Here is a 25,032-nt window from a genome sequence, read left to right as displayed (position 1 = left end):
GACTTCATACTGTGTGTGGGGGGATCTAAAGGCCATCATACTGTATGGTGAGCTGTGGGGGACTTCATACTGTATGGGGACCTGTAAGTGCCATCTTACTGTATGGGGGACTGTGGGAGTCATACTTTGTGGGTAGGGGGCATCATAATGTGCGTGGAGACCGTAAGGGCCATCATAATGTGTGTGGAGACCGTAAGGGCCATCATAATGCGTGTGGGGTGCTGTGGGAGTCATAGTACTGTGTAGGGGGCTGGAATCATACAATATGGGGGGCTGTGGTGACCATAACACCGTATGAAAGCTATGGGACCTCTCCTACTGTGTGGATGGCTGTGGGGGCCACCACATTTTTGAAGTGCTGTTGTGGCAATTAGAGTGTGTGGTGGGATTGTGGCGGCATCATACTGTGTGTGGGTACCTGTGGGAGAAAATTTGATGTGGGATTTCCTTGTGGGGTATCGTATTGTGGGGGGCATTTATTAAAATGTCTTGAGGCTATGAAAGGGGGTATCGTTGTGGACGAAGACACTAAGGGGCTTCAGTGCAGGCACCATTTCTGTTTTTGTGCCACAAGACATGTCCCTCTACTTGTGCATAAAATTTGGACTGTATGTTTGGTGACTGCGCCTATGTGCCGTGACCCCACCAAATGCGGACCCAATACGTATGTCTGCTATGGGGTCCCATGATCTCCATGTTGGGAGGTATACATAATAAACCTTCGAAGACTTGCTTACCATATTCACACCTCCAGACTGATAGGAAGAGCACATTGCCTGCAATGGAGCCAGTCCAATTGTCGTACCGTGGAAAGTGCGCCCCCTATGGGAGAGATAGGAAAATGTCACAAACAAGGCAGAATACAGCCCCAACCACCGCTGCTGCTGGCACAATGCTCCTCCATTGTGTCCTTTATCAGCTGGTATTTCTATAGCTTCTATATGCCGTAGCGATGTACACAGAATGGCGGACCCTGTATGTCACCTTGTCGTACCTGATATTTACCTCTTGCCAAGTTATTGGGATTTCAATCCTTTACATTCTAGTAGATGACCTAGCGGTAATAATGGCATATCGCGCTTAAAGGGATATTCTCAAATTTGGAACTTATCTCCTATCCATGAGTGGGGGTCCGACCACTGGGAACCCCACCGAACCTAAGTACTGAAAAGTCCAAAGTGAATGGAGCAGTGGTCTATCATGAACACTGCCGCTCCATTCATTCTTAATGGGACCACCTAAGATAGCCAACCAGTGCACTCAGGTGGTCTTCAGCACTCCTATAAGAATGAATGGGTCTGGTTCTCAGAGTTGGTAGGGGTCCCAGCAGTCAGACCCCCGGCAATCATGAAGTCCACCATCCACCATGCCATGAATAGGGGATAACTTTCAAATTTGAGAATACCCTTTTAATGATTGCTGAGGGTCCGAAATTTGGGGTTTTTCCTCTACCCAGTGGAAGGTGGCTCCATTCAAATAAAAGGGGGCTGCTGCACTCTAAGGGGCCGGAGTGCTGCTGTGCAAGAAAAATTGTAAAAGGGGGGAAGCATTCTGCCTCCTTCGTTCTCAAGAAAGGTGGGGGTCCCAAATCTGACTACAAGCGATCAGTAAGGGATGACATAGACTTCGAATATGCCATCACTTACTGGAATGCCAAGACATTGCCTCTCCGTTGCTGCTCCATTACTGGCTGCAGCCATCATATCACAACAATAGCGCACATCACCGCTGCAGCCAATCACTGAGCGCAGCGCTGCACCAAAAGATAGTAAGTACCGGCTACGTTTGATATTTGCAACATTATGGAGAGAACATTTTTGTCATCATGGAAAACCTCTTTAAAGGATAGATCGCTAGTATCTAATGAGCTCTCATTGAAGTGAATGTGATCTCAGCTGCAGTACCGGAGGATGGCCACCACGGCGCTGTGGAGTCATAGCTTCATAGGACAGCTGATCAGTGGGGGTGCCGGGTGTCGGACCTCCAATCCTTTAATGTAATGTATGGCCCTATGTAGGGAGCACATCAATTAATGCTATACAAATGTATAGGGTAGCGATTTCCTTACGTTATGAGCTGTGCATTGTCATGCGGCGTCTGCAATAGGATCTTTCTTCTCCAAGACAGGAAGGCACGTAAGGTGACGTAAGGGTTTTCCGACACGTTGCACTTATCCCCTGTTGTCCAGACCTCCAATCCGACCAGCGCGATACGAATCTTCAGAGCCCTGTAAAACTGGACGCACAACTTCTATCAAAGCGAGTAATGATTTATAACCTAATACATGCAATTAGTTACATAAAAAAAGAAAGAAATTGGTCCTAAAGTTGGACAACCCCTTTAAACAACTAGTACAGGGTTAGAAAAACAATACTGATTACTTCCAAAAAACAGCGCCACCCTTGTCCATCTGTTGTCTCTGGTATTGCAGCTCAACTGCTTTGGAGAAAATGAGGCTGAGATGCAATACCAGAGATGACAGATGGACAAAGGTGGCGCTGTTTTTGGAAGAAAGCACATACGGTTATGCGAAACAGTGCTTGCCCCTTCCTGATTTCCAATTCATGTTTGTCACACTTAAATGTTTCAGATCACTAAACAAAATTTAGATATTAGACAAAGATAACACAAGTTAAATGAAGGTCTTTATTAAGGGAAAAAGAAATCCAAACCTACAGGGCCCTGTATGAAAAAGTGATTGCCCCCTAAACCTAATAACTGTTGGTCCTACCTCAGCAGTAACAACAAGCATTTGTGATAACTGGCAAAGAGTCCTTTACAACGCTCTGGAGGATTTTTGGCCACTCATCTTTGCAGAATTGTTGTAACTCAGACACACTGGAGGGTTTCCGAGCATGAACCGCCTTTTTTAAAGGTCATGCTAAAGTATCTGAAACGGATTAAGGTTAGGAATTTGACTAGGCCACTCCAAAGTCTTAATTTTGTTTTTCTCAAGCCATTCAGAGGTGGACTTGCTGGTATGTTTTGTACCATCGTCCTGCTGCATAACCCAAGTGCATGTCAGCCTGAGGTCATGAACAGATGGCCAGACATTCTCCTTCAGGATTTTTTGGTAGACAGCAGAATTCATGGTTCTATCTACCACAGCAAGTCTTCCAGGTCCTGAAGCAGCAAAGCAGCTCCAGAGCATCACCCTACCACCACCATATTTTACTGTTGGTATGATGTTCCTTTTCTGAAATGCTGTGTTACTTCTACGCCACATGTAATGAGACATACACCTTCCAAACAGTTCTACTTTTGTCTCGTCAGTCCACAATAGTATTCTTCCAATAGTCTTGGGGATCATCAAGATGTTTTCTGGCAAAACTGAGACAAGCCTTTATGTTCTTATTGCTCAGTATTGTTTTTCCTCTTGGAACATCGCAGGACATTTTTGCCCAGTCTCTTTCTTATGGTGGAGATATGATCACTGACCTTAACTAAGGCAAATGAGGTCTGCAATTCTTTGGATGTTGTTGTGGGGTTTTTGTGACCTCTTGGATGAGCCTTTGTTGCGCTCTTGGAGTAAGTTTGGTTGGTCGGCAATTCCTAGGAAGGTTCACCACTAATAATAATGGTTCTCACTGTGGTTCGCTGGAGTCCTAGAGCTTGGGAAATGGCTTTATAACCTTTTACAGACTGATAGAGCTCAATTACTTTGCTTGTCACTTGTTCCAGAATTTATTTGGATCACAGCATGATGTTTAGCTTTTGAGGAACTTTTGGTCTACTCCACTTTGTCAGGCAGATCCTATTTAAGTGATTTCTTGATTGAGAACAGGTGTGGGAGTAATCAGGTCTGGGTGTGGCTAGGGAATGTGAACTCAGCTTCCCAATGATATGATAAACCACAGTTAATTTACGTTTTAAGGGGGGGGGGCAATTACTTATTCACACAGGGCACTGTAGGTTTGGTTTTCTTTTTCCCTTAATAATAAACACCTTCATTTAAAAACTGCATTTTGTGTTTCTTGTGTTATCTTTGTCTAATATTGACATTTGTTTGGTGACCTGAAAAACTTAAGTGCGACAAACATGCGAAAGAATAGGAAATCAGGAAGGGGCAAACACTTTTTTACAAAACTGTAAGCAAAAATGGGCTTACAGATTTTTATCAAAATGTTTATTTAGAACCTGGTGTACAGTTATGAAAATGTTACTTTTTAAGGGGGAATAATTACATCAGAAAGGGCACGCAAGAAAAACTCACTTGAAATGGAGAACTTATTACTTTACAATGGGGCTCTCGAGGCATTACTACTTTATTAGGGGGCACTGATGGCATTACTACTTCATAAGAGGGCACTTACCGTACTACTTCATAAGTGAGCACTTATGGCATTACTACTTCATAAGTGGGCACTGAGGGCATCACTACTTCATAAGGGGGCACTGAGGGCATTACTGCTTCATAAGGGAGAACTGAGGGCATTACTACTTCATAAGGGGGCACTGAGGGCCTCAATACTTCATAAGGGGGCACTGAGGGCATTGCTACTTCATAAGGGGGCACTGTGGGGCATTGCTGCTTCATAAGAGGGCACTGTGGGAATTACTATTTCATAAGGGGGCACTGAGGGCATCACTACTTCATAAGGGGGCACTGAGGGCATTACTATTTCATAAGGGAGCACTGAGGGGCATTACTACTTCATAAGGCGGCACTGAGGGCATTACTATTTCATAAGGGAGCACTGAGGGCATCACTACTTCATAAGGGAGCACTGAGGGCATTACTACTTCATAAGGTGGCACAGGGCATTACTACTTCATAAGGTGGCACTGAGGGCATTACTACTTCATAAGGTGGCACTGAGGGCATTACTACTTCATAAGGCGGCACTGAGGGCATCACTACTTCATAAGGTGGCACTGAGGGCATTACTACTTCATAAGGTGGCACTGAGGGCATTACTATTTCATAAGGGAGCACTGAGGGCATCATTACTTCATAAGGTGGCACTGAGGGCATCACGACTTTATAAGGGGGCACTGAGGGCATCACTACTTCATACGGGGGGCACTGAGGGCATCACTACTTCTTAATTGGGCACTGAGGGCATCACTACTTCATAAAGGAGCACTGAGGGCTTTACAACTTCATAAGAGGGGACTGTGGGCATTACTGCCTTATAAGGGGGCACTGAGGGCATAAGTTCCTTATAAGGCGGCATTCGGGGCATTCCATGATTTTTTTCGCATAATATGTGTCTTGCTGCCATCTCTGAGAGCTGAACGTGGCCCCCATGATAAGAAAGGTTAGAGACCCCGATGTCCGGGCACTACACCCTGTACCTTATCCATATAGTTGGCCACTTCCAGCATCTTGCGTTGCGTCCGCTCCAGGTCGAGGTCGTGTTTCTGGAACTGAATGCGGAAAACACAAATCACCACCAATCCAATGTCTGAGCCTGAGCCGCGCGGCCGTCACCTCCTGCTCTACCTCCGCGTAGTCGGCGACCAGGTACAGCTCCACACATCTGTCCCCCTCCGCGTCCTCTCTTCTCACCTGCCGGACACACAAGGGGTCTGATTCCAAACTGAAGTAATCACAGAAGTATAGAAACAGGCAGCAGAAAACCGTGAAGCCACACTGCAGGCGACTGGATGCCTCTTTAATAATATTTAGTGCTCATTAAGCAATGTGTAAACCTTTGGGGGAACTTTATTACTTTAATATATGTATTTTTTATATCTAAAAATAATTGTTATAATTGTTTTAATTTTCACCAATTGGCTGCAGAATGAGCCAACTGAGAATCCATCAGTGAGCTCATTTTGTACCGACAACTCATCTTCCTTATTCTGAGATATTCTCAGCCCATTCACGACAACATAAAGGTTCAGCTTGACTTTCTAGTTCGTAAATTAGCTGAGAGAAGCCCCAAAAAAGGAAAATAAAAGAGCTACAAACTCTCCAAAAAGAGCTCGCTGATGGATTTTCAGTTGACTCATTCAGCAGCCAGAAATAGACAGTGCAGCAGATGGCACTAGAGAGACACATTTTTCCCTCCTTAATCTAGTGGAGAGCTCATTTGCATATTTTTTCCCACAAGCATTGCCTTTAAGTCTCCTTACACCCGGCTAGATCTCTGCAAAGAGAAACAGGAGTATCTACCAAGATATACAATCAGTCAGTCATTTGGTTTCCTTAGCCTCCATTGTGCTTGCAATGTATTACAGTGCGTGCTTCAACTGTGGACAAAACCCCCTTGTTTAGTTTTTACTAAGAGGTTCTGCAGCAGCTGAGGTGATACCCCAATTATAAATGGTAAAGATCATTAGAAGTCGCTTCAAAGTCCTGGGAAATGTATAAATGTACTCAGTCTGCCGCGTCATACTATGGTCAGAACATTCCCTGGTTATTTTTAACCTCTTAATGACCAGGCCTGTTTGGCCCTTAAACGGGGCTATTACCATCTTCATAAAATGGGTGTTGCTGGATAGTGCTTACAAATACAAGCAATTTAGCAATTTACTATGAGTTAAAATTTTTAGCCGTTTTTTAGATATTAACACTTTTCTTGTCCTCTTCAAGGCAGCTTGTTGCCTTGGAGACCGACCACCGCCGATAGACAGAAGAACATGCTCAGTGCTTACAAGCTCTTTTCTATTAAGCTTCTGTTTCTAAGCTGGCCTGGCGAGGATCGCTGGAGCGAGCTGTTAACTCCTAGTCCCAGCCATCTTCAACACTGTGCTTACAAGCTAGACAGCACCAGTGGTCGGTCTCCAAGGCAACGAGCTGTAAATAAGAAAAAAGTGCTGATATCTCAAGAATGACTGCTAATTTTAATGAGCAGTAAATTGCCACAGTGAAATCCAAAAATATACACCTATGAAGATGGGAATACCCCTTTAAAAGGATTATTCTCATGTCAAATATTGTCCCGTCATATCAAACTCAGGTATTTGAGGCTAAAAAATAATTTTTGCAATTGGTTTTCACTACAAATTTTGCACCGCTTGTTTTTCAGACTTTGTTTCGCTGCAGATTTTATTGTGATTTGGTCTGAGGTCATAAATCAGCTCAGAAAAAGACAAATAAAACACATTGAATCCGCCTGTAAAAAACAAGCTCACTGACAGACTCTCATCAGTTAACCCATTCTGAAAACGACAGAGCAACACAAAGGTTCTAGAAGGCAAAAATTTTAATGCCATCCAATTACAACAATGTTTTTTAGCCAAAAATATATGTATTTAAGTAAAAAAAAAAAAAAAAAAAAAGGTCGACAACAACCCCTTTAGGTAAATCAATAGCACATTAAATAAATGTCTGACGTATTTTTCCGACTATAGGCCTCTTTCACACGTCCGTGTCTCCGGTACATGTGGTGACAGTTTTCTCATGTACCGGAGACACTGACACAGGTAGACCCCACACGTAGACATGTCCATTTTTTACCATCAGCACGTATGGCAGAACATCCCACACACGTTCACACGGAGAACACACATTGATGTCCTCCATGTGACACGAATCGGCACCGGGGAACAAGCGCTACAGTAAGCGCTGTTCCCCGGTGGCTGGTGCTGAAGCCGGCTCTCATCATTCTTCCCTGCCCCTGATGACAGTTATATTAAAGTCCGAACGATGACAGCAGGTGGGGGCTTTTGGGACTATTACCCCCCTCCCATCATCCGACACCTGCTGCCGCTAATAAGGGCTTGTTTCCACTTGCGAGAAACACGTCCGTGTGTCGCATGTGAAAACCAAGCTCTGGCGCCGGCACTCCAGAGCAGAGCGTGCAGCTCCATGTGTTGCTATGCGGCCGCACGCTCTGCTCCCAAGTGCCGGCATCACAGCTTGGTTTACATATGCGAGACACGGACGTGTTTCTCGCAAATAGAAACAAGCCCTTACAGTGACATCAGGAGTGGATGATCGGGGTATTCCACAGCCGCCGCCTGCGATATAACTAAATAAATGAATGGAAAACCTGACATGGGTTCCCCCCTATTTTCTTAAACCAACCAGACAAAACTCACGGCTGTGGGCTGCAACCCTCAGCTGTCAGCTTCTGCAAGGTTGGAAATCAAGAATAAAGGGGACCCCACACTCTTTTAAATTATTTAAATAATTTAAAAAAAACTCTGTGGTGTCCCCCTCATTTTTGACAACCAGCCTTGCTAAAGCTCACAGCTGGGGGCTGCTATTAGGCTGGTAAGGGGCCATGGATATTGGCCTCCCCAGTCTAAAAATAGCAGCCCACAGCCGCCCAGAAAAGGCACATCTATTAGATGCGCCAATTCTGGCACTTTACCTGGCTCTTCCCACTTACCCTGTAGTGGTGGCAAGTGGGGTTCATATTTGTGGGGTTGATGTCACCTCTATAATGTCAGGTGACATCAAGCACAAGGCTTACTAATGGAGAGGTGTCACATCTTGGTACCGTCCAGGTTGAAAACTAATTGTCCCCCAGACATGGATTACGGCGTGGGACAGAACAACGGACAGGTAGGGGTATATTGTTGTTTTTTTATTTTGCTTTTATTACAGGAGATCAAGCGCTTCGCTGGAAATAGGCTAGGTTGTAAGTATGGTTTAATTAAGAATATTAAAGGTGTCTGTCATTTTTTCAATTAAAGGACTTTATTTTGACTGTGTCTTTATTTAACATATAACTATAGGATTAGCAATGGATAGGTGTCTTATAGACGCTTCTCCACTACTAAGCCGTGGGCTTGATGTCACCGGACAATACAAAGGTGACATCAACCCCACAAATATGAACCCCATTTGCCACCGCTACAGGGCAAGTGTGAAGAACCGGGCAAAGCACCAGAATTGGGGTATCTAATAGATGCGCCTTTTGTGGGGAGCTGCGGGCTGCTGTTTATAGGTTGGGGGGTGCCCTTACCAATCTGAGAATACCAGCCCCCAGCTGTGAGCTTTGGCAATGCAGGTTGTCAAGAATGGGGGGGACCCCCACGCCGTTTTTAATTATTTATTTAAATAATTCAAACAGTGTGGGGACCCCCCTATTCTTGATAACCAACCTTGCAGAAGCTGACAGCTGAGGATTCCAGCCACCAGCTGTGAGTTTTGCCTGGCTGGTTCAAGAAAATAGAGGGAACCCACGCCGGCTTTTTCATTCATTTCTTTCGTTATATCGCAGGCGGCTGAGGAGTACCCCGATCATCCGCTCCTGCTGTCATTGTTATTAGTGGCAGCAAGTGTCGGATGATGGGAGTAATAGTCTCAAAAGCCCCCACCTGCTGTCATCATTCAGACTTTAATATAACTCTCATCATTCTCCTCTGCTCGCGCCAATCGCTGGCATAGCAGGAGAGAATGATGAGAGCCGTCTTCAGCATCAGCCACCGGGGAACAGCGCTTACTGTAGTGCTTCTTCCCCGGCGGACGTCCATGTGATACTGATGCGACACACGAGCGGCACACGGTTGTCACACGTGTGTCACAAGTATTACACACACGGACACGGATATCTCCAATACCGTTTTTTTCCGGTACCGGAAATAAACGGACATGTGAAACAGGCCTAAGACACATTTTTTTACATGAAAAACTTATTAAAAAGTGCATGTGCCTTAGAGTCCAGAAGCAGCTTCCTGTGGTGGAGAATGCAGACACCTCATTCTTCTCCATCATAGAGAGAACTGCCCTATACTCCTGTCTGACACTGATTTATGTGATCAGTGCAGAGCAGGAGAGGAAGACACCAGGAATGAACAGAGACTGCAGGAGCTTCTGTACCAGTAATTCCAGGAGCTTTCAAGTCATTTGACTGCAGCCGCACGCTCCACTCCTGAGTGCCGAGTGCAGTGCCGGGTATTGACGTGCGAGACTCATCCGAGTTTCTCGTAGGTGAGTATGAGCCCTATGTGTGCATATGTAGCAGAGCTGTGTGTCTATATGTGCATATGTAGCAAAGCTGTGTGTGTCTATATGTCCATATGTAGCAGAGCTATGTGTGTATATATATGTACATGTAGCAGAGCAGCGTGTGTCTATATGTGAATATGTAGCAGAGCAGTGTGTCTATATGTGCATATGTAGCAGAACTGTGTATGTCTACATATGTATAAGCAGCAGATCTGTTTGTCTATATGTGCATATGCAGCAGATCTGTGTGTGTCTATCTGTGCATACGTAGCAGAGCTGTGTGTCTATATATGCATATGTAGCAGAGCGGTGTGTGTCTATATGTACATATGTAGCAGAGCTGTGTGTCTAAATGTGCATATGTAGCAGAACTGTGTGTCTATATGTCCATATGTAGCAGAGCTGTGTGTGTCTATATGTCCATATGTATATGCAGATCTGTGTGTGTCTATATGTCCATATGTAGCAGAGCCGTGTGTGTCTATATGTCCATATGTATATGCAGCAGAGCTGTGTGTCTATATGTGTATATGTAGCAGAGCGGTGTGTGTCTATATGCACATATGTAGCAGAGCTGTGTTGTGTATATAACACCACAGCCATCCATTATTCTATCCTATTACACTAAAATTAGTAATAATCAGTAATCCCTCCACTTTACACGGCCATGAAAGTTTTATTTAATAGGAAAAATGTTTTTCCCATTTTCTGCTGTCTGAACCTGGGGTGAATCTTCTAGTCCAAAAAATACGGTAACTGTAAAGAAAGATGTGACAGTGAAGCCATAACGTTTTCCTGCAGTGGGCGATCACTATGGGGTTAATATTCGGAGACTTTATAGTGGGGGACGCACAATATGAAATTTAGAAGTCTGAGGGGAAATCTAAGAATGTGTCCGCTCCGCTCACCTTCCCAGAATAAATAATAGTCCCGGTGTAAATATTCACAAGTGCGCCACTTCCAGCCCGCGGAGAGAAGACTCAGCCGAGGACAGATGTTACATCTCTGAAGGATCAGAGATCTGGGGTCGTACAGCAGGAATGGCGCCAAACATCTGTACGGATGCACCAGATGGCGGTGTAATGAGGGGGTTGTGCTTTGTTTGGCCGTGTCTGCAATGTGTGACATCCAGAGGCCGGCAGCACTAATGAGCAGCAGATAATGGACATCTGCTTCATGAATCGATCTCCTGGGAGCAGAACATGAGTAACAAGCTATGTTCTCAGAATCCGCAATATCTCGAGGTTTTCTGCCTATTACAACCCCTGGCAAAAATTATGGAATCACCGGCCTTGGAGGATGTTCATTTAGTTGCTTAATTTTGTAGAAAAAAAAGCAGATCACAGACATGGCACAAAACTACAGTCATTACAAATGGCAGCTTTCTGGCTTTAAGAAACACTAAAAGAAATCAAGATCAAATAATGTGGTAGTCAGTAATGGTTACTTTTTTTTAACCAAGCAGAGGGGAAAAATGATGGAGTCACTCAATCCTGAGGAAAAAATTAAGGAATCATGAAAAACTAACAAACAAAAAACCCTCCAACACATCACTGGTATTTTGTTGCACCACCTCTGGCTTTTATACCAGCTGCAGTCTCTGAGGCCTGGACTTAATGAGTGTCACACAGGACTCTTCATCAATCTGGCTCCAACTTTCTCTGATTGCTGTTGCCAGATCAGCTTTGCAGGTTGGAGCCTTGTCATGGACCATTTTCTTCAACTTCCACCAAAGATTTTCATTTGGATTGCGATCCGGACTATTTGCAGGCCATGACATTGACCTTATGTGTCTTTTCTCAAGGAATGTTTGCACAGTTTTTCCTCTATGGCAGGATACATTATCATCTTGAAAAATGATTTCATCATCCCCAAACATCCTTTCAATTGATGGGATAAGAAAAGTGTCCAAAATATCAACATAAACTTGTTCATTTATTGAAGATGTAATAACAGCCATCTCCCCAGTGCCTTTACCTGACATGCAGCCCCATATCATCAATGACTGTGGAAATTTGCATGTTCTCTTCAGGCAGTCATCTTTATAAATCTCATTGGAACGGCATCAAACAAAAGTTCCAGCATCATCACCTTGCCCAATGCAGATTCGTGAGTCATCACTGAATACGACTTTCATCCAGTCATCCACAGTCCACGACTGCTTTTCCTTAGCCCATTGTAACCTTGTTTTTTCTGTTTTGGTGTTAATGATGGCTTTCGTTTAGCTTTTCTGTATGTAAATCCCATTTCCTTTAGGCGGTTTCTTACAGTTCGGTCACAGACGTTGACTCCAGTTTCCACCCATTCGTTCCTCATTTGTTTTGTTGTGCATTTCCTGTTTTGGAGACATATTGCTTGAAGTTTCCGGTCTTGATGCTTTGATATCTTTCTTGGTCTACCAGTATGTTTGCCTTTAACAACCTTCCCATGTTGTTTGTATTTGGTCCAGATTTCAGACACAGCTGACTGTGAACAACCAACATCTTTTGCAACATTGCATGATGATTTACCCTCTTTTAAGAGTTTGATAATCCTATCCTTTGTTTCAATTGACATCTCTCTTGTTGGAGCCATGATTCATGTCAGTACACTTGGTGCAACAGCTCTCCAAGGTGGGATCAATCCTTTTTAGATGCAGACTAATGAGCAGATCTAATTTGATGCAGGTGTTATTTTTGGGTATGAAAATTTACAGGGTGATTCCATAATTTTTTCCTCAGAATTGGTTGATTCCATAATTTTTCCCTATGCTTAGTTAAAAAAAAGTAACCATTACTACCAACATTTTTTGTTCTTGATTTCTTTTAGTGTTTCTTAAAGCCAGAAAGTTGCCATTTGAAATGACTTTAGTTTCGTGCCATGTCTGTGATCTGCTTTTTTTCTACAAAATTAAACAACTGAATGAACATCCTCCAAGGCCGGTGATTCCATAATTTTTGCCAGGGGTTGTACATGTTACGATGACCCTTCTATGTTATATTCTTAGGTTTCGGCGGGTACTCGGGTCCGTCCAAAAGGATTGGGCAAAATCATTTGCCGATTATCTGGCACCACAACATGTCAATCTGATTATAGGGCTCAGCTAAGTACCGCATCAGGAGGTAAGAGCCACTGGTGCCCACGGGTCAGCATTTAACTGCTGGGACAGATATTGTGCACATTGTCCTATTACTTAGACTGGGCCATGAGTAGGACACCAGCCATCTGCCGATCGGGCACATGTCCAGTTGTGACGTCATCAGGGCCGCTCACCTCCAGATGCGGAAGTGAGCGTCGCCGGTCAAACCCTATAAACCATTTATTTTAATGATTGACACATAGCATACCAAAGTTGCCATAAATGTCTTCAGCCCAAATTCAGACGTCCGAGTCCAGAATGGTCGTAGATCTCTTGACCCAAACCCAACAGCTTCATATAGTCCTTTGATCCTGTTGGGTTTGGGTCAGGAGACCAACGCCCAGATCAGACATCAAGGTGCGTCACAGGCATCTGAATTCTACTTTCTAGATGCTCCATCTTCAGAACGAGGAAGCCTTCAGCTGGCACATCCAGGTGGAGAATGAATGACGAGGAGGACACATCTGCTCGGAGCTCTGACTGTTATGATCCCTAGTGGCTGAGGATCACAAATAGATCAGCAAGTGATTAAACTAAGGACGAGCTCTAGGGAGATGGTAACTGGACTGATCGCAAATCTGAACCTATCCAAAACAACTAGAGGTAGCCGGTGAACGTGCCTAAAAAATTCCTAGACGTCCCGAGCCAGCCTGAGGAACTAGCTACCCCTAAAGAGAAAGAAAGACCTCGCTTGCCTCCAGAGAAATAATCCCCAAAGATATAGAAGCCCCCAACAAATATTAACGGTGAAGTAAGAAGAAGGCACATACATAGGGATGAAAATCAGATTCAGCAAAAGAGGCCCACTAGTACTAGAAAGCAGAAAATAGAGCAGGGGTCTATGCGATCAATAAAAAACCCTTACAAAATATCCATCCTGAGATTTCAAGAACCCACACACCAACTAACGGTGTGTGGGGAGAAACTCAGCCCACTAGAGCAACCAGCAAGCGAGGGAATTACATTTTAGCAAGCTGGAACAGAAAACATGATAAACACTGCTGATCAAAAAATGAGCAAACAAAACTTAGCTTATCCTGGATGGACTGGGAGCAAGGAAGTCAGAAGGAATCTGAGTAGCACTGATTACATCGACAGCCGGCAACAAGTGGAAGTAAAACAGAGCTATATAGGAACCTCCCAGAGGATAACGAACCAGCTGATAGCCAGAGACCAGCAGGATAACAGGCAAAGCCACCAGGGGGAGCCCAAAGCAAAAGTCACACCATACCACCAGTGACCACAAGAGGGAGCCTGAACACAGAGTTCACAACATCTGACATTTACGGAAGACAGCCTAGCTGGACATGTTCCTCCACTTCTCTATTCATTCTTCACAAGAATACGAGACAGGGGTTAGCAGACCCCATTCTGAAGATAACTACAGGTCCGATCGGTGGGAATTGCCTATGAGACATTTATGGCACATACTCAGGATATGTCAAAAATGTCCAAGGTGGGAAAATCCATTTTGGTTATCACTAATCATAAGACCTCGGGCACAGATCTGTGATGTACCGATTGGTTATACAACATCTCCGGCTGTACCTCTGTGTGTCCCCGATTTCATGGTGGCATCCACCATATTGCGTTGTCCCCTAGAACCTATAGATGAAGTCATAGACTTGTAGAATGTTAGAATTGAAAGGGACCTCAAGGGACATCGTGTCCAACCCCCTGCTCAGTCCGTATAGCATTCACCACACTCACCCGATAATGATGAGGATGATGGTGGTAGGTGGAGTTGGAGAAGTGTGGTCCGGTAGAGTTTATGTACCCACATTTGCCTTCTCGCACTTCCAAATGTTCGGCTCTGTAGAGGAGATGTCTCTCCTTGTCTCCTGGTAATGGTTCCAGTACATAACTTATCCCATTGCTGAGTGTTACGAGCCCCCTGCAGACACAAGACTGGACATTTACTCATGAACGGACTCTGTAATGTCCAAGATTGTAAAACTCAACGTTTGGTTTTTATTCTTTAACATTCCACTTCAATTACATTGTTTATTATGATGTTACCTCATTTTAAAGAGAATCTATAATTTGCCAGAAATATGTAAAAATGTTACCTGGTGTAAATCACGCTGTTCTCCTGAATCCGGCATTGTTTTTCTTGTGTTTCTGCGCCTTTCCGTTCCTGAGATATGGCTCCTTCTTTCCTGCGTATAGATCCAGACTTTTTAGCCAAGTGAGCGTAGTCCTTGACTATATATGGGCATCTTTTTGGGGACCACACCCAGTTGGTTAATAAGACAAAATTTATATACAAGGAAGAAAGGGGCATATCTCAGGAACGGAGAGTCGCAGGAACAAGAGAAAAACATTGCTGGATTCAGGAGAACAGCGGCATTAACAATGAAGGAAAAAAATAGATATTTATGGAAAGTGACAGGTTCTCTTTAAAGGTAAATGGTTTTAACCACGCACAGGTTATATGTGGTGGCGCTGTTGGATTGATCTCTATGGAAAAGACTCATTGCTGGCAAAGTGGTGACATGTGGTATTGCAAGAGAAAAAAATTACAAAAAAATACCAGAACATATGGAGTTGTTCTTCATGCAATTTTCTAACATTTTAATGAATCTCACTCCAAACTGTTAAATGAAATATCTCACCATGTTACAGCCATTAACACAATGTTATAACACGTAATGAAAAGCAATAATTTGTGCCGTCTTCTCTCTTCACCTTATTCCTGAGCAGGTGCTGACGGCAACGCTTGAGTCTTTCTGCCCCCGTACTGTTCCATGGTAATAACAGTGGTCCTACAACCAACAGTAATGATCTCTGCATTAATAAATCAGTTCATAGATACAAAGATGATAATGCATTTACAATTTGTGAATCGACCTTTAATTTGGCTCTGGGCGTTAGCTGGTCCCAGGGTCAGCGATGGGGCAGGCAGACTAGGCAGCTGCCTACCGCACTCCCACTACCTGAGGAACTCCCAGCCATAGCGGCAGACCGCGTGGCCACTAAGCAGTTGGAGGTCAGGGGAGCCCAGTGCCAGTGCCCCCCCTCCACTGCATCACGCATTCAACTTTATCAGGATCCTAGATAACAAACAGTTGAAAGCAATGATGGAGGAGAGAACATCACGTAACATTGACATCACTTCATCGTGCAACACGTTGTGCTAGGCAGTGGAGCTGCTGAGGTGAGGAGACGTGCTGCTGCGGGGAATGAGAAGAGGTGAGTATTGTATTTATTTATTTTTCAAAACAGTGAGTTTGTGGTGGCCATAATACTGGAGGACTATAGGGCTGCATTATACTCTATGGGGGCTGCATTATACTCCTATGGGGGGATACATTATACTCCTATGGGGGGATACATTATACTCCTATGGGGGGATACATTATGCTCCTATGGGGGGGCTGCATTATACTCCTATGAGGGGGCTGCATGATACTCCTATGGGGGGCTGCATGATACTCCTATGGGGAGGCTGCATTATACTCCTGTGGGGAGGCTGCATTATACTCCTAAGGGAAGGCTGCATTATACTCCTATGAGGGGGCTGCATTATACTCCTATGGGGGGATACATTATACTCCAATGGGGGGATACATTATACTCCTATGGGGGGTTGCATTATACTGATATGGGGGCTGCATTATACTCATATGGGGAGGCTGCATTATACTCCTATGGGGGGGCCGCATTATACTCATATGGGGAGGCTGCATTATACTCCTATGGGGAGGCTGCATTATACTCCTATGGGGAGGCTGCATTATACTCCTAAGGGGAGGCTGCATTATACTCCTATGAGGGGGCTGCATGATACTCCTATGGGGGGATACATTATACTCATATGGGAGATACATTATACTCCTATGGGGACTGCATTATACTCCTATGGGGACTGCATTATACTCCTATGAGGGGGCTGCATGATACTCCTATGGGGGGATACATTATACTCATATGGGAGATACATTATACTCCTATGGGGACTGCATTATACTCCTATGGGGACTGCATTATACTCCTATGAGGGGTGTCATGATCTCAATGGCAAGAGATCATAGCATCAGCATATATAGGAACTAGCTCTTGGAAGACGGAAACTGAGCTGACCATGAACTAAACCTAACGCACAACTAGCAGTGGCCGGGTAGCATGCCTACGTTGATTCTAGATGCCCAGCACCAGCCGGAGGACTAAATAAAGCTAGCAGAGGAAAATATTAGTCCTAGCTCACCTCTAGAGAAATACCCCGAAAGGAGACAGAGGCCCCCCACATGTATTGGCGGTGAATCAAGATGAAATAACAAACGTAGTATGAAAATAGGTTTAGCAAATTTGAGGTCCACTTACTACATAGCAGAAGACAGAAAGGACACTTTCATGGTCAGCTGAAAACCCTATCAAAACACCATCCAGAAATTACTTTAAAACTCTGGCATTAACTCATAACACCAGAGTGGCAATTCCTGTTCACAAGAGCTTTCCAGACACAGTAACGAAACTACAGCTGTGAACTGGAACAAAAATGCAAAAACAAACATGGACAAGAGTCCAACTTATCTAGTAGTTGTCTAGGAGCAGGAACAAGCACAGAGAGGCTTCTGATAACATTGTTGACCGGCAAGCAACTAACAGAGCAGCAAGGTTATATAGCGACTCCCACATCTTGATGGGAACAGGTGAACAGAGAAGATGAAGACACCAGTTCAATTCCACCAGTAGCCACCGGGGGAGCCTAGAATCCAAATTCACAACAGAGGGGGCTGCATGATACTCCTATGGGGGCTGCATTATACGCCTATGGGGAGGCTGCATTATACTCCTGTGGGGAGGCTGCATTATACTCCTAAGGGAAAGCTGCATTATACTCCTATGAGGGGGCTGCATAATACTCCTATGGGGGGATATACTCCAATGGGGGGATACATTATACTCCTATGGGGGGTTGCATTATACTGATAAGGGGGGCTGCATTATACTCCTATGAGGGGGCTGCATGATACTCCTATGGGGGGCTGCATTATACTCCTATGGGGAGGCTGCATTATACTCCTATGGGGAGGCTGCATTATACTCCTATGGGGAGGCTGCATTATACTCCTATGGGGAGGCTGCATTATACTCCTAAGGGGAGGCTGCATTATACTCCTATGAGGGGGCTGCATGATACTCCTATGGGGAGATACATTATACTCATATGGGGGGATACATTATACTCCTATGGGGACTGCATTATACTCCTATGGGGGCTGCATTATAATCCTATGGGGGGGCTGCATTATACTCATATGGGGAGGCTGCATTATACTCCTATGGGGGGCTGCATTACACTCCTCTGGGAGGGCTGCATTATACTCCTCTGGGGGGCTGCATTATACTCCTATGGGGGTGCTGCATTATATTCCTTTGGGGGACTGAATTACGCTGACCCTGGCAACATCACTAATCAGCTGATTTAAGGGGCCGCAGTGAAAGACTCATACAGCTCAGTCCCATTTACGTAAATGAGAAACGATAAGCTGCAATACCAGCCTCAGCCACAAAATGCATGGCACTGTGCCTGTTAAACACAGCACTTGTGAACCATCTTGATCCCTTCAACCATTTGATCAGTGGAGATTCAGATGTTCATTCATTTGATATCGATGACCCTTACAAATGTTAGACCATCCTATAGACAATAGTTTTCTGTGAATTTCCCTTTAAAGGGGTACAACAATATTATTGGTCAAAAATTAGGAAATCTACATTAACCTGTTCTTCAGTCGTTCCTCCTGGAAATGATAGAATAAATTAATATTTACAGTACATCTCTACACCCTCTGACATTGTCCAATCAGTGAGGACAGTATCAGACTCAGTAGGGACATGCCCCCCCTTAAGATGGGAAACGGTAACGCCCAGTTGTCAATTTTTCATAATAGAGGAACGGGACAAAGCAAAGATGTCCCAGAATTATGGTCGAATATCAATGATTACCAAGAAAGACATGTAAGGAGAGCTGAGCAGTCCCCTTTAGGGACCAATTTTTGGCCACATTTTTAGCTCTATGGGTAAAATATGTAAAAAAAAAAAAACATCCTCCTCTACAACTATCCCCACCATCCCTGAAATCAGTCCAGATCCTATAATAAGACATTATGACACGTCCAACAGCTCCATAATGGCCGCTCTATCCGTTTCGCCCCGGAGAGCCCCTTTAAGGTGGCAAAAACAATCAGACATTATGAGGGGCACAATGGACAGTGGGGTCTTTCATTCTTCTAAGTCGCTGGTCATTTCCATCTTCGCGTATCCCCCCGAATCCGCTTACTTGATGATCTCACCATTGCGGATTTAACCCCCTGCGGCCCACGCTGACCTCCACATGTGGCCGAGGAGCAGAGGGGGGGGATATGTAAGACAAAGACATAACTGTACTAGTCGGATATCATCACCGCGATTCAGCGACGAACGATGGAGATGGAGGCGTCTGCTTCGACACCACCGGTGAGGATTAGGACCCGGTGTGGGGTTTACAGCATGGCTGCCTTACCTTCCACATGTCACGGTCTACACACCTCTTCCTGGGAAGGCAATTCATTAGGGGGATATCTATTACCAATCAATACCAACCATTAAACCGTATGCGGTAAATGGTGGCCGCGATGTTTTACCAGAAGGAATTAACCCGTTCAATGTCAAAAAGCTTCCTGCCTTTAAAAAGATTGATTTTTTTTTTTTACTAAAATGCATGTATCTGGGGCTAAAAATATTTTTTTGCAATTGGATTTCCCTAAAAAAAAAAAATAACCGTTTGGCTTTTACAGGCTATGGTCATAAATCATCTGAGAAAAGCTAAAAAAAAACCTAAAAAAAAACAAACAGAAAAATAAAATAGTCAAAACTTTCCATCAGATAGTCAGAATGAGCTCACTGACAGATTCTAACTTACCTCATTCTACAGCCAGCAATAGACAGTAAATTCAAGAAGCTACTGAAGGCAAAAGCTGCAAAGTTGAAAGTTGAAGGCAAAAATGATTTTTAGCCAAAAAATACATGCATGAAAGAAAAAAAAACTCTACTAATTAAAGACTAACAGGGTTAGAAACATATGTACGTAGAGGCAGCAAATTACAATGTACAGTGCATGGTAAAAGTTTTTTTTACAAATCTTAAAGAAAGTATCTCCTTCCATCACTCTCAAAGCTGCAGTGTTTAGTTTTACTGCAGCGCCTCCGCAGGAGAGATGAAGTATTACAACCAATGAAACTCCTAAGAGCCCGGGCCTTGGAGTCTAGGGACAACAAAGTCCCTTCGGCCTATATGAGAAAATCATATACTATTCAATCATATACTATGACATTTGGGGGTCCGGTTGGACATTTTGCATTGGGGTCCACGAGCTTCCTCTGGATATCTGAGATGTCTGTGTCCCCTTATCCTCTATTAAAGGGATATCCCCATCTCTGACATCTATTCCCATCTCAGATGGGGTCGAACCATGGAGAGGTGGTCAGCAATTTTTACACAAATTATACACTAGGGTAGTCTTGCTCTCGAAACGAGACTGGACGTGATGCACAAATAGCACAGCGTGGGGCGCTGTTGCTGTAGTGCGGCAGCCATAAAGTTGGAGGCTGCTAAATCAGCGTTCTAGAAAAAAATACTTGCCGCAGATCTTAGTGTTTCCGCCATGAAACGGCTCCTCATATCTAAGCTTCCAGTGTGGAATAAGTATTGCGCAGACATGCTACTGCTTAACGACATCTGCATTTGTGCCACATGTCTGGATGTGGCCACATCTGTCCTTCTCTAACCTCAGCGTCCGCCATGTGACGGCGAATATCTGCACGCTCTATAAATAAGTGGCCGGCGGAGAGCAATGACTTCTCACTCCTGACCTACTTAGCGATGTCGCTCAGCCCCAGGCGGCGCAGAAGTGTGCCAGGAAACAGAAAGCGATGACAGGTCAAACCTAAAACTGATCCGAGGTAGGAAACAGCAAAACACCAGCAGAAAAATAGACAAAGTTTGCAGGATGGACCCAAGAAACCGCAAAATGTTCTGGGAGGCAGATGACAAGACGCCATGTTTTGATGCAGACCAGAAGGAGAGGAGCTTCTGCTGCTGGAGATGGATTATCCAAAAACCAAATAATGGATAAGAAGCGGGAGTCGTGCAGGGTGAACAGACGCGGGGGAAGTAAACATTCCCAAACACGTGGACAAGAAGCAATAAATGGTTTACATATAAAATTGTCTACAGGAAATCGTTAAGAAACTTCCTAAAAACATTGCATTACTCATAACGTACTGATGCAGACTAAGATCATGTGCACACAACTCCTTTTTGCAGAGTTTTTGGAGCACATACATACATATATGGATACATCACGACCATTGCACGTCAGTACAGTAGGTACCACCCGTGGATACATCACCCCCATGGCACGTCCGTACAGCAGGTACCACCTGTGGATACATCACCCCCATGGCACATCCGTACAGCAGGTACCACCTGTGGATACATGACCCCCATGGGATGTCCGTACAGTAGGTACCACCTGTGGATACATGACCCCCATGGGATGTCCGTACAGTAGGTACCACCCATGGACACATCACCCCCATGCCACATCAGTATAGTAGGTACCACCCATGGTTACATCACCCCCATGGCACGTCTGTACAGTAGGTACCACCCATGGTTACATCACCCCCATGGCACGTCTGTACAGTAGATAACACCCGTGGATACATCACTCCTATGCCTTTTCCGTACAGTAGGTACCACCCAAGGATACATCACCTCCATGACACGTCCGTACAGTAGGTACCAACCATGGTTACATCACCCCCATGACACGTCTGTACAGTAGGTACCACCCATGGTTACATCACCCCATGGCACGTCCATACAGTAGGTACCACCCATGGATACATCACCCCCATGGCACGTCTACACAGTAGGTACCACCCATGGATATGTAGCGCCCCCACTGCCGCAGGGCCGAGGGGTACCCGGTACCGGGCCTCTGAGTCTCTGCGCTGGGACTGTCACGGTGGCTAGACCCGGTCCGTGACCCTGCTGAGGGGCGCCCAATAATAGGTGTGGAAAGTGGTGGTAGTGCGGTGCAGTGCCGGTCGCAGTAAATAACGAGGACACCAGGTTGCAGTCTCTTTACCTCTTTACTGAAGGCTCAGGATCCTCAGTCCGGAATACGGTTAACCAGGCTGCGCAAGTCCGGCCGGTCCGATGGCACCTCCAGAGTTCCCTTTGCAGGTGGAAATCTGTGCCTACCTTCTAGCGTTTGTGTGTTGTGGTCCTCCCCTGCTGTGCTTACGGGATAGTCCCCACAACTGTTGTGTCTGTTTCTGAAGTTCCCTCACAACTCGATTCTGATGTTCTTCTTCGTCCCCCAGATGATATGGCTAGGACGCACCCGTATGACGGGTAGGCTCGGAGTTCTTCCGGGACCCTAGAGTCGCCCCTCTCCAAATGTTGCCCCCTATGTCTTCGTAGGTGATTTTAGGTGAGACAGCCCGCCTATAACTGACTGTCCTGCCGTAGGTTTGAAGTATTGCTTGGAGCCTAGTACTTCCTCTGCGTTCCGGCCACCGGCTGCGCGCCTCAGTAGGATGTTGCCTCGTCTTACAGCACGACTCCTACTGGTATTTCTCCTTGTTGCGTTGATCTCGTTTCTCACTCAGCACAATAAACCTCGCTTCTTATCCTTTCTTAGGGCACCGCCGCGATCAAGTGCAGGCGCGGTCCCGTAACGTTCTCTCAGTTCGCTAGGCCTCTGTCAGGATCCCACCCCTGACAAGGACCCCCCTGAGTCTCTCCCCGCAACACCCTCTGCCACAGGATGTTGCCTGTTCGATTCCCAGTCAGCTTCTCTCTAACTTCCTCTCTAACCCCCAGTTTTACCAGATTGTGAGGAGTGGCCTAATACATAGCACCCTTAGCTCCCCCTGGAGGCCAGACTGTGAAGTGTATTGGTGTCTGTGATACCTGGTCAGGTGAACTCCTTCAGTGCCATCAGACGTACCATAGCCCCCCTTAGCGGCGGAGCATCAGTACTGCAACGACCAGGACTCTGGGGCGCTGCAGATACACGACCCCCATGGCACGTCCGTACAGTAGGTACCACCCTTGGATAAATCACTCCAAGGCACGTCTGTACAGTAGATACCACCCATGGATACATCACCCCTATGCCAAGTCTGTACAGTAGGTACCACCCATGGATACATCACCCCCATTCCACGTCTGTACAGTAGGTACCACCCTTGGATACATCACACCCATGGCACGTCTGTACAGTAGGTACCACCATTGGATACATCCAATGGTGGTACCTACTGTACAGACGTGCCATGGGTGTAAAGTAGGTACAGTACAGTAGGTACCACCATTGGATACATCACCCCATGGCACGTCCATACAGTAGGTACCAGCAATGGATACATCACCCCATGCCACGTCCGTACAGTACGTACCACCCTTGGATACATCACCCCATGCCACGTCCGTACAGTAGGTACCACCCATGGATACATCACCCCCATGGCACGTCCATACAGTAGGTACCACCATGGATACATCACCCCATGACACGTCCATACAGTAGGTACCACCCTTGGATACATCACCTCATGGCACGTCCGTACAGTAGGTACCACCATGGATACATCACCCCATGGCACGTCCATACAGCAGGTACCACCCTTGGATACATTACCCCATGGCACGTACATACTTAGCTGCAATACCACATACAGCCTTTGGACAGGGGTGGCACTATTTTTTGAAGAACGCAGCTGTGATTTTCTAATGTTGGACAATCCCCTTTAAGACAAAAGCCAGTGCAAAGTTCAGAAGGTTGACATTAAGGAAGCCGTTCCTACCATCATGTTGGGTTCATGCACAATAGGAATGTCGCTAGAGCTGTAATGGATCTCTCTGTAATTCGGGTGGAGAAGTTGCCTGGGGATGAAAACAAAGAGTTAATTAGTTGCCCACGGTAATCCATATTCCATCCACAATGTGATGCGGTTTGGAGTTTTACTGATGGGTTCATTTTTATTTCTTAAAATGGGGAATGAAAGATCAGTTCAGGAGGAGAAAGATGCAGATTTCTTGGATAAGATATAATACAGAGTTGCTAATTTCTCCCGAGAGCCGCCAGCTTTCAGTCATGCAAGCTTTCAGTCATGCAAGCTTTCAGTCATGTCGGCTCACTGCACTGAGGGTAGCGGCTATAAGCACGCCTCATCACTCATTGACAGCCGACTCTATAATTACGTACTGCTGAGCCTGCTATCAGTTAGTGCCAGTGCATGCTTACACCTGCATACCTGAAAGCCAAAGGGTCTCAGGTAATGACTGACAGTCTGCTCTCCTGATTAATATGTCTCACACTGGTTACTCCTCCTTTCCTTTATAATAATAAGCTCTGGAGGCAGATTCTCAGGGAGATTTATGTCCGGCCCCTTGATCTTAACAGCCCAATTACATATTAAGAAAAATGTGAATTTCTCTGGAATAAGACATCAGATCACAGAAATCAAGCTATCATTTTATCCAGCTTCCTATGATCTACACCCCCATATGGACAGCTTAGGAGGGTGGATCCTAATGTCAGATTCCCTTTAAGAAAAAAATGCAAATAATTAATCGGGCCCATAAAATCTCCATGGCCCAGGGTGTCCTACACCATTAAGGGAAGGATAGGCTGACACGTTATAGGGTTGTATGTGATTAGGAAAACAAAAAACAGTGCCCCTAGAATTACTGGTTCCTGCCCCTTTTGAGCTCCAATTCAAGAGATTGTTGGCAATAGGGCACAAGGTCTTGCCCCTTTTGATCTCCAACTCAGGGGACAGTTGGCAAGAGGGCACAAGGTCCTGCCTTTTTTGAGCTCCAATTAAAGAGACTGTTGGCAATAGGGCACAAGGTCCTGACCCTTTTAAGCTCCAATTCAGGAGACTGTTGGCAAGAGGGCACAACGTCCTGCCTCTTTTGAGCTCCAATTCAAGAGACTGTTGGCAAGAGGGCACAACGCCCTGCCTCTTTTGAGCTCCAATTCAAGAGACTGTTGGCAAGA

The 25,032-nt window shown here is 45.2% G+C and overlaps 1 protein-coding gene across 2 annotated transcripts in view; it reads right to left on the bottom strand.

Moving 5' to 3' along the window:
• ADAM19 (ADAM metallopeptidase domain 19) overlaps positions 1-25,032 on the bottom strand; it is a 63,815-nt gene that overhangs the window by 20,218 nt on the left and 18,565 nt on the right. For both annotated transcript variants that reach the window (XM_077266430.1, XM_077266431.1), the window contains exons 4-10: positions 23,834-23,912; positions 15,657-15,733; positions 14,679-14,862; positions 5,447-5,512; positions 5,299-5,370; positions 2,069-2,235; positions 738-822 (exon numbers count right to left, since the gene is read on the bottom strand). In XM_077266430.1, the coding sequence (XP_077122545.1) occupies positions 738-822; positions 2,069-2,235; positions 5,299-5,370; positions 5,447-5,512; positions 14,679-14,862; positions 15,657-15,733; positions 23,834-23,912 (730 nt within the window). The remainder of the gene's footprint in view (positions 1-737; positions 823-2,068; positions 2,236-5,298; positions 5,371-5,446; positions 5,513-14,678; positions 14,863-15,656; positions 15,734-23,833; positions 23,913-25,032) is intronic.

The sequence above is a fragment of the Ranitomeya variabilis genome, chromosome 5 (genome assembly GCF_051348905.1).
Source record: "Ranitomeya variabilis isolate aRanVar5 chromosome 5, aRanVar5.hap1, whole genome shotgun sequence".
NCBI lineage: Eukaryota > Metazoa > Chordata > Amphibia > Anura > Dendrobatidae > Ranitomeya > Ranitomeya variabilis.
This window is presented reverse-complemented; position numbering and strand designations above follow the sequence as displayed.